Here is a 10873-nt window from a genome sequence, read left to right on the forward strand (position 1 = left end):
TTATCTTCTGTGTCTGTGTTAATTGGTTTCCCTTTTCTTTGTTGAAGAGGGTCTGTGCAACCCTTCTGCCTAGTCCGCCATCTTGCCCCGCCTCTCAGACTGTACTCTTTAATCTTCATCAGTATCAAGTCATTAATCTTTATTAACCTCAAGTTATCCTCACTTTCAACAAGCAAAGTTGTGTCATCTACATATTGAAATGTGTTAATCCTGATGCCCTGTTCTTCTTCATATAATCCAGCTTCTCAGATTATTTGCTTAGCATACAAATTGAATAAGTATGGTAAAAGGATACAACCCTGATGCATCCTCTTCCTGATTTTAAATCATGCAGTATCCTCTTGTTCTGTTTGAACAAGAGCCTCCTGATCTATGTACAAGTTCCTCATGAGCACAATCAAGCATTCTGGAATTCCCATTTTCCTCAGTGTTATCCATAATTTGTTCTGATCCACACAACTGAATGCTTTTGCATAGTCAGCAAAACACAAGTACACATCTTTTTGGTATTCTTTGTTTTCAGCCTAGGTCCATCTGACATCAGCAATGATATCCCTTATTCCACATCCTCTTCTGAATCCAGCTTGCATTTCTGGAAGTTCTCTGTCAATATACTGCGGCAACTTTTTTGAATTATCTTCAGTAAGATTTTGTTTGCATGTGATATTAATGATATTGTTCTATAATTTCCACATTCTGTGGAATCACCTTTCTTTGGAATGGGTACGTATATGGATGTTTTCTAGTCAGTTGGACAGGTAGCTGTCTTCCAAATCTCTTGGGATAGCCCGCTGTGTTATTTCTTTTAGACAGTGAGATTCTGCTACAAAAGGCAGTACCCACAATCTTTTGCAAATTAAACAAGGTTAGTCTCCAGACTCTTACTGCCACTGTGGTTTGTAGAGACTGATGCTGTCTGGAATGGTCTTCTGTGTCTCCTTTTGCTTGGTCCTTTTTATTATTATTATTATTATTTTTCTGTAATTCAACAATGTGTCAGTAGTTGGCCCAGAAAGATCATTTCTCCCTTTTGGTTAGGCTCATTCCTCTTTCTTAAGAAAATCACTCTAACTCACAAATACAATTTTTCCTTTTACCTGAGTCCTGATTGCTTAATTTTCTTAGTTTCAAGCTGCAAAGGAAATTTCTAGGTGCATTTTCATAGGGCTGTTTTGCATTGGGGCAGCTGTGTGGTTTTGAGAATGGTAAGCCAAGCTATACTTTTCCATCTTCCTAATTTTGCCCTCTTAAGGGCATGAATATTGAAGAAATTTTTCTAAGATGTTATTTTCTCACCATACCATTTTCTTCCATCACTGTTACCTTAGTCTATATTCTGTAAGGAGGCTCTTATGTTTCAGTTATGTGAAAAGGAGCCACCTTCCATTTCTACGCACTATTGGAAATCTTTGCTGCAGAACATTGAAGGGGTTCTGATTGGGTGGGGTGACAACACCTGCAGGAGCCATGGTTCAGTGGCTGTTGAGAAAGCAGAGGCCTTGAATCATATCAGGATGCTTTGATACCTAGGACAGATACAGTGATTTAAAAAAAAAAAAAAAAGAGCTACAAAAGCATAGTTTTTCTCTTTTGCGTCCATACCAGGCTAGAAATTACTGGAATAGACACAGATTTAGGGAACTAAAATAATGCATTTAGGAACACAGTCTTATATATATTACTAGTTACTGTGGAATTGGCTCTGATTCATGGTAACTCATGTATAATAAACTGAAACATAGTTTGGTTCTGCATCTTCCTCATTATCATTAGTATATTTGAGCCCATTGTTGAAGCTATTGCATCATGCCATCTCATTGAGGGTTCCCCTTGTTTTCTTGGAACACTGGGGATATATCAGTAAGCAAGACAGCCAAGATTAGTAGTTTTTTTGGAGCTTACATTTTAGAGGGAAGGAAGATCATAAACAAGTAAGAAAATAATAGGCTCATGATAAGTATTGTGAAGGAAATTAGTATATTAGTGAGATAAATATAAAAAGGGGGCAGGCGGTGGTGGGCAGAGGCAGGCATCTTAGGTACATCTATCTGAGGTACATACACATCAGGGTCTACCTGTCTGAGGAGGTGATATTGAACTGGGGACTGAGCATTAAGAAAGACCAGCCATGCCAAGCAAAACAAACTAAAACAAACAAACAAAAACAACCAAGAGAAAGTTCAGAGGTTGAGATACAGGAAAGAACTCAGCATGAATGGAGGACAGGAAGAAGGTCAATATGGCTGGCTGGTCAGAGTTGTTGTTGTTATGTGCCATCGAGTCGGACCCAACTCATAGTGACCCCTCCTTGGGTTTCCGAGGCAGTATCACTACGGAAGTAGATTATCCAACCTTCCTTCCAAGGAATGGTTGGTGGGTTTGAACAGCTAGGCTTCTGGTTACCAGTCAAGTGCCTTAGGCACTACACTACCAGAGCTCCTTGGTCAGAGTTAGTATAAGTCTTAGTGAGCAAGTAGAGGATTTAGGACAAGGAAAGAACTTGTGAGATGTGACATGAGCAATGAGGTATTTGGGAAACATCATTCTGACTGCTTTGTAGGGAATGGGCTACAAGGAGTACAGGAGTGGAAAGGGGATGGTTAGAAAAGGGACTTTTGTTTGGATGAGAGATGAAAGTGACTTCAATGAGGATAGTGTCAGGGAGATGGTGAGAAGCAAATGGATCTGCAATGTTTTGGAAGAAAACTGACTGATAAGAGAACCTTGGAGACCAGCTCATCTAAACTCCTTCTAGATTCACCTGTCCTTTGACAGAAGGCCTGGCTTTGTCTGATGGTACTTGGTTCCTGAACAGAGCTCAGGGCTCCTTAAGGTGACACATGCTGGTATGTAATGGGTTTTCTTTTGTGACTCAATGGCCTAGATGTTAAGAAAAGAGAAGAATCCGGAAAGTTTTTTTTGTTTTGTTTTGTTTTTAACCAGTTGGTTAGATGTGATATCATTTCCTCAGTTAGGAGAGACTGACGGAGGACTGTGTTTGAAAGTGGAATAGCATGAGGAACCAAAAGCCTTGTTTTGGGTACCTGAAGGTGAAATTGCCTGTTAGACATCCACATAGAGATGTTAATTAAGTAGATGGTAAGGCACTCTGGTGGCATAGTGCCCAAGGCATTTGACTGTTAACCAGAAGTCTGGAGGTTCAAATCCACCAGCCACTCCTTGGAAGGAAGGTTGGTCAATCTACTTCCATAGTGATACCTTCTCAGAAACCCAAAGAGGGGCCACTATGAATTGGATCTGACTCGACTGCAGTGCGTTTTTTTTTTTTTTTTTTTTTGGTATGGATAAGGAGAACAGTGGAGAGAGAGAGAGAGAAATGTAGGATTCATGAGCAAGTAGCTAGTGATGAGAAAACCAAAACCAAACCCACTGCCATCAAGTCAATTTCAACTAATAATGACCCCAATGGGTTTCCAAGGTGGCAAGTCTTTACAGAAGTAGATTGCCCACTAATTCACAGATTGTTTTTGTGGAGTGGCTGGTGGGTTTGTATCACCACCCTCCTGGTTAGCAGTCAGATGCCTTAGTCACTGAGCTACCAGAGCTCCTTGGTAATGAGAAAGGGAATGGGAATACGTGAGTAGACTTAAGGAATTAGTATAGCCAACAAATGTGCACTAAGTTATTCTTGAAATGAAACAGCTTCACTCTCAAAAACTATCACCACCAGCAACTGCAAAATGCTTCTTTCTTCAAGCCAGCACCCAGGGTCAGGTATAGCACAGGAAATCACACCATCAGAGCATTTTCCTCAGGACACAGGGCTTCTCAGTAGTGATGATGCTGATGCCTGAGTGGAGGCTCTTTCCCCATTAGCTGAACACATACATGGGAACAGATCTGAGATATACTATCAGTGCTACTCAGGAGGGTCCTCTGCATGCACCTGCAGGATTGGGCCTTGTTGGGCTGCTTCGAGTTTATATGTGCTACAGGCCTGCAGAAATGAAATTAAGAGTTGGAGAGATGAGGGCATATGAGAGAGTTTGGGTAGCATTTTGTGGGAAGAAGAAGCTGCCAGATGGAGAGGGAGGTGAAAGGAATCATGGTGATATACCTATGGAAGAGGAAGAGTAGAAGAGGAAGGTAGAAGGCCAGCAGGCCAGCAGAGTTTATAGCAGTGTAGGCAGTGTGTTTAGACAAGATAATGGCATACCTGAGGGGAGTCAGGAACATGGCCAAAGTCACTTGGGAAGAAAAGTAGAAAGGATATTGGAAGATGAGTATGAGAGAAAGCAAAGGTTCACGATGACCCCAGTTCCTGGGTAAAGAAACTGGGCTGCTCCTGGGTGGCCAGAGCAGGCAGGCAGGGGTACAGCCAGAGGGTGTGAGCTCGATCTGAGATATGGTCAGCACCCTCTGGAAGTTCTGGCATGGAGTACTGCAGACCCCTGCATTGTAAAGGAGTCTGGGAGATTTCCATGCTCATGAAATTTTCAGAGGTGTTGGCATGAGTGGTATTGGGCTCACTGGGATGGAAATTGAGAGAAATTAGAACTGTAAAGGGGGTCTTGGAGCACTGCTCAGAAGACCCTTTGCAGGAGAGAGTGTAGTATGAGAAAGGAAGTTTAGAATTTCTCTATTTAAGGGGAGGGCAGGGCTGAATCAGCAACAAAAACGTTGAAGAAGGACTAGCTTTTGAGGAAAACAAGATCAGAAGAGAAGTTTTTCTTCCCAAAGACACATCAACTCACCATTTTGCAAAGATATATATATTTGTTAATAGCATATTAGACTTAAGAGCAAATATGGACACTCTTAAAAAAAGGTCTTACTGAGAGAGGAATTTTTAAGATTTGTTGGACAAAGAAAAATTAGTCATTGGTGGTCAAGGGGCTAGGAGAAGCACAATAAGAAATTGACTTCTTTGTGCTTTCAAATTATGATCAAGCTCATGTGCTATAAGAAGCTCACACAGGAGTACTGATTTCATGGTATTGCCTAGAGAATATTCTATGATCTTTTTCAGGCAGGTATTCTTGTTTTATAGCCTCTTGCAGAACAATTCATACTGAGAAGCAGGTGTTGCACATAAATACAAAATTGTGTATATGAGGTGCATTAAAGGTCATGTGCATTTCTCCCTAAGTAGTGCAAACAGTTAACACATTTGGCTGCTAATTAAAAGGTTGGAGGTTCAGGTTCCCCCAGAGACAGTTGAAGAGAAAGGTCTGGCAACCTACTTCCAAAAGGTCAGCCATTGAAAATCCCGTGGAGCACAGTTCTACTCTGGTACACATGTGATTGCCATAAGTCATTCCTAATTATTCAATGGCATGCTATTCAGTGGCGTCTGGGACTAGTGCTTTTCTCCCAGATGAACTAGTGGAATTATCTAGATAACTTTCTATCTAGTTAGATAGAAACAGTCTCCTTTTGGTGAAAATATATACCTCTTAGGAGAATTTGTAGATAGTGATATGTATCCTTCTCACAACCATCATTGAGAGAAAACACTTCCCCTCTTAAAAATATATTGACAGCCTCCTCTTTTCTAAAAAATGCATACGCAATGGTGTTTAATGTAAGTGTGCATTTGTTAAATGGGAGAATTATCTTTTCAAAAGTAAATGTGGAACCTGCACTGTTTCTTTAATATGGATAATACATATGGTAGATGTTGGCACCCAGGAAGTGGTCCGGATGTTCTGCTGTGCTTCCTGTATTGAGAATGGGGGAGTGGACAGTGTGCTGTCCTGAGGCCCCAGGGAGTCTAAGAGGATGTCACTCTTCATACTTCAAGGCAGTGGTTGTTGGTCTTATCACCCAGGCCCAAAGTGGGAAGGCTTTGTGGTGACCGCTGTTATAGTTATACTTGGTGTATAAGTGAGGCTATCATGTCAGCTCTCTGAGGCTTTACTACAGTGTGTGACTAAAGTAGAAACTTGTATTTCAGGGCTGCTCTAACAAATAACACAAACTAGGTAGCCTATTAGAACAGAAAGTTTTGTCTAACATATATGGAGTCCAAAAGTCTGAATTCAGGGTTCTGTAGGGCCATGTTTTCTCTGAAGGCTGTAAGGGAAGATCCTTTCTTATTTCTTCCAACTAATGGTGGTCCCAGGTATTCCTTGGCTTGTGGCAGTTAACTTCATTCTCTGCTTCTGTCTTTACATGCCATTTTCTCTCTGTGTCTCTGACTCTATGTCGCTTCTCTTTTTATCAAGATATCACTCATATTGGATTAAGATCCACACAATTCCAGTATGACCTCATGTTAATTTAAATAATTACATCTGCAAAGACACTACTGCCAAATGAGGTCACATTCACAGGTATGGGGGCATGGTTAAGACTTGATCATATCTTTTTGAGGGTCCTAATTGAACCCATAGGAGCTCTGATAGCATAGTGGCTAAGGCACTTGACTGCTAACCAGAAGGCTGGCGGTTCAAATCCACCAGTCACTCCTCGGAAGGAAGATGGGGCAATCTACTTCTGGATAACAACAACAATTGAACCCATAACAGAGGATAACAAACAGTGGTCACCTTGAGACCTACAGGGAGGATGCCTCAAGGCCTCAATCTATTGCTGTCACAACCCCAGGCCAAAGGTGATAACACCAAGTTTTACTTGATATGTAACCAGGGCTGTCACATCAACTCCCTGATATTTCACTGTATTTTGTGACTGATTAAACAAAGCAGAGTTTTGTATTTTGGGTTGAAAATTATTCAGTGATATTTTTCACTAGTAGCATAACTCTGATGAGCAGTTAGCTTTATTTAAAGTTCTCTACATGTCAAGGGAAGTCATTGGTTTATTACCCTCACGCTAGCCACAGCCTCTATGTGCCATATGCTGCCAGGGCAGCTGCTGGGAAGTCCAGTTTTGCAACCATACTTCTCTTTTTAGTGTGACTCTTTCTTAGTATTCATTGCACTCACATACAAAAACAAAATGAAACAAAAACAAAACTTAATTTGGTCACTTTTTCAAATGCTTTGTCTTTACATTAAGTACTGCAAGGGTATACTGGGAAGCTATAATCATTATGTAAGCAGAAAGGACAGTGGCATTTTGGGGCGCTACTCCAAAGTCCAAAGATGGAAGAAGTCCTTCGCTAACTTAGAAGGGCTCAGGAGGATTTAAGAAGTGTACCCGTATCTTCAGTTTTCCTTACCTAATGTCCTGTCTTTGTTTTTCCCCAGGCATATACCTCTGTGTACACCCTTTCATTGTGAGGGCAAGAGGCAGCCATGGCCAGTGGCATTCCTGACACCGCCAACAACCTGCCCTTCTTTTTTGGAAATATCACCCGAGAGGAAGCAGAAGATTACTTGGTCCAAGGAGGTATGAGTGATGGCCTCTACCTGCTGCGCCAGAGCCGTAATTATCTAGGAGGGTTTGCCTTGTCTGTGGCCTATGGGAGGAAAGCACACCACTACACCATAGAGCGTGAGCTGAATGGGACCTATGCCATCGCAGGTGGCCGGACCCACACCAGCCCTGCCGAACTATGCCTCTACCACTCCCAGGAATCGGATGGCCTCATCTGCCTCCTCAAGAAGCCTTTCAACCGACCCCCTGGGGTACAGCCCAAGACTGGCCCCTTTGAAGACTTGAAGGAAAATCTCATCAGGGAGTATGTGAAACAAACATGGAATCTGCAGGTGAGCCAGCAGCTAGTGCTGCTACTGTGGATGTATTCAAGATTATATTCAGGATCCCTTGTAATTCCACAGGCATTTCACTTACATGAAAAACCAATCATATAATACTGTCTCTAATTCACAATCTTCTTCTTAGTCATCAACTGTTGCCAAAAATTGAATTGCTCAAGAAGGCAGCCTTTTTTCTTTTGCAACCATGGTTGAAAACCAAAAACCAAACTCACTGTTGTCGAGTCTTTTCTGACTCATAGTGATGCCTCCTTAAAAAGCAAACTTGTTGCCATCAAGTGAATTCTAATTCATGGTGACTCCATGTGTTACAGAGTAGTAGAACTGCTCCACAGGATCTTCTTGGCTGTCATATTTACAACAGCAGATCACTGGGCCTTTCTTCCATGGTGCCACTGGATAGCTTTGAACCGACAACCTTTAGGTTAGTAAATGAATGCAAACCATTTGTTCCACCTAGAATAAAGTGTAAGTCCCTTAATGCCAGTGATGTGAGTTTCTCCACCAAATGAAAACATTGTTACCCAGTTCATGGTGCTCTTTTTCAAAGAAGTAACTATAGGTATCTTTTTTTTTTTTTTTTTCCTTCCCTTCTTCACAGGGTTCATACTATGCACACTGATTGGTCCTTGATTTTGTAGGTTAATATTATCTCTTGTAGAACATTCTGTGCCAGCACATTCATAGCTACCACACCTTTTTAAAATTTTTTTGTTTGCATGGTATTCCTTTAATTTAATTAGTGTTTATTGAAGGATGCTTTCACTATTTACAAATAATACTACTATTAGGGCCTAACGATCTGCTCCTGTAAAGATGGCAGCCTATAGAAAAACCTATATAGCACAGTTATATTCTCTAATACTTGAGATTGCCATGAGTCATATTGACTTCATGGCAACAAACAATATTTTTAATATATCTTATTGGACTATAATTTATGTACAGTGAAATATGCAAAACTAAAGTGACATGGGTCAATGCATTTTTTTTTGCAGTGTTCTCTCCCCTCCCCTCCCACTCCTGATAACCAACAAAGAAAGTTTCTATCCATATATAAACTTTTCCTTGACTTTCTCCAATAATTAACTAATACTATATTTGTCCTTCTGTGACTGAATAATTTCACTCAGCATAATGTCCTTCAAATTCATCCATGTTATGCTGTGTTTTACAGACTCTACATTATTCTTTAGTGCTGCATAGTGTTCTATTGTGTGTATGTACCATAGTTTGGTCATCCACTCTTCCGCTGCTAGGCATGTTGGTTGTTTCCATCTTTTTGCTACTGTAAATAGTGCTATAATGAACATGGGTGTGCATGTATCTGTTCCCGTCCTGGCTCTCACCTCTCTAGGATATATACCTAGTAATGGGATTGCTGGGTCAAATGGTATCTCCAATTCCAGCTTTCTAAGGAATCACCATAATGCTTTCACAATGGTTGTATCACTTCACAGTCCCTCCGGCAGTATATGAGAGTCCCAATCTCTCCACATTCCCGCCAGCACTTGTTATTTTCTGTCTCATTGAACCTTGCCATCAGTGCTTGCCATCAGTGCTATGGTGAGATACTATCTCATTGTTTTGATTTACGTCTCTCTCATGGCCAGTAATTGTGAGCATCTCTTCATGTGTTAGGTGGCCACATGAATATCCTCTTCGGTGAAGTGTGTATTTCTGTTTTCTTTCCACTTTTCAATTGGATTGTTAATTCCTTTGCTGCAGAGGCATTGGAGTTTTCTATAAGTCTTAAAGCTAAGTCCCTTACCAGATACGTAATTATCGACAAGTATTAATTTGTTGCTGTCATTCTGTTATGTGCTTTTTTTGTGGTGTTGATTTCTTTGTTCCATATAATTTCCTGTGTTGAGCTCATTTTGTTTATGAATCATGTTATCACTTCCTTCATTGCTATTGTTTCAGTATTTCCTAAATATTTGTGCTGGTCCTCTTTTTCATTTTGATGTGAAGGTTTATCCTTTTTCTTTGAGGTTACCCTATGATTTATAGTTTTCTTCCCAACATTAGAATAGTCCATTCCATCTTGTAGTTGTTTTGACTTCCCTACCAACTAGAAGTTCTGTAAATACACAGTTTTTTCCTTCCTTTTGGTTTGTAGTTGTCCTCATTTGTCAATTGATGTCTCTGGTCCCCTGTTTACAATCTTGTAGGCTTATTTACTTTGGATACTTCCATAGCTAGGTTGGTTTCTGGGTTATATCATCAAGTGTGTTAATGATCAGTTGTTATTTGCTGTTGTTGCTTCTCCGTCCAAAGGACTCCCTTTAGCATCTCTTGTAAGGTTGGTCTTTCTTTTTTTTTTTTAATTGAGATTTGGGTGAAAATTTACAGAGCGAATTCACTTTCTGTGCAGCAGGTCACATACACTTTGTCTCATGACATTGACCACAATTTACCACAATGCAACAGCTCCCCTCCCACTTCCTCCTGATAGTTACCTCTTCCTTGTGTCCATCCCTCCAAGCACTCCTGCCCCCTGAGCTGTCTCTCTGTGCATAAGCAGACCTTCTTTCTCCCATGATTGTTTTCCCCAAGAAGTGTATCTACCTCAAATAAATTTTCAACTCCTATGCCTGCCTGTCTTTTGTTTAGTTGGAAGTCACAGCTGTGGGTTCAACTCCATACCTGAAGGGCAGCTAGGGGCCTTGGTCTCAGTGGTTCCACCAGGCTCTATCAGACCAGCAAACCTGGTCCCCTCCCCCCCCTTTTTTTTCCTCCAAATGATTTTGAGTATTGTTCCACATTGTTCTCCCTCTCTATCCAGGATCTAGATAGATCTCCTTCCAAATGGTTGACAGTGGTAGCCGGGCACCATCTGGTTCTTCTGGTCTCATAGTCATATAGGCTGTAGATCAGATGGTGTACCAGGTGCTAGGATTAATTGCCTCCATGAATTTTTGGTTTTCTTCATTCTTCTATGTTCTGGATGAAAAAAGACCCATCGTTTCATTTGGATGGCACCTTGCAAGCTTTTAAGATTCCAGTCACTACTCACCAAAGTAGGAGGTGGAACAATGTTTTGTGTAGTTGTTGTTGTTGTTAGGTGCCGTTGTTTCTGACTCATAGCGACCCCATGCACAGCAGAACAAAACACTGCCCGATCCCACACCAGCTGCACAATCCCTGCTATACCTGAGCCCATCATTGCAGCCACCGTGTCAATCCATCTCGTTGAAGGCCTCCCTCTCTTTTGTTGACCCTCC

General features: G+C 41.2%; 1 protein-coding gene across 1 annotated transcript in view; it reads left to right on the top strand.

Moving 5' to 3' along the window:
- The first annotated feature begins 6531 nt into the window (after window positions 1-6531).
- SYK (spleen associated tyrosine kinase) overlaps window positions 6532-10873 on the top strand; it is a 164512-nt gene continuing 160170 nt past the window's right edge. The window contains exons 1-2 of the mRNA XM_007949072.2: window positions 6532-6604; window positions 7210-7637. Of these exons, the coding sequence (XP_007947263.2) occupies window positions 6532-6604; window positions 7210-7637 (501 nt within the window). The remainder of the gene's footprint in view (window positions 6605-7209; window positions 7638-10873) is intronic.

This window comes from Orycteropus afer, unplaced genomic scaffold (assembly GCF_000298275.1).
Source record: "Orycteropus afer afer isolate SDZICR_OR568_19922 unplaced genomic scaffold, OryAfe1.0 scaffold00236, whole genome shotgun sequence".
NCBI lineage: Eukaryota > Metazoa > Chordata > Mammalia > Tubulidentata > Orycteropodidae > Orycteropus > Orycteropus afer.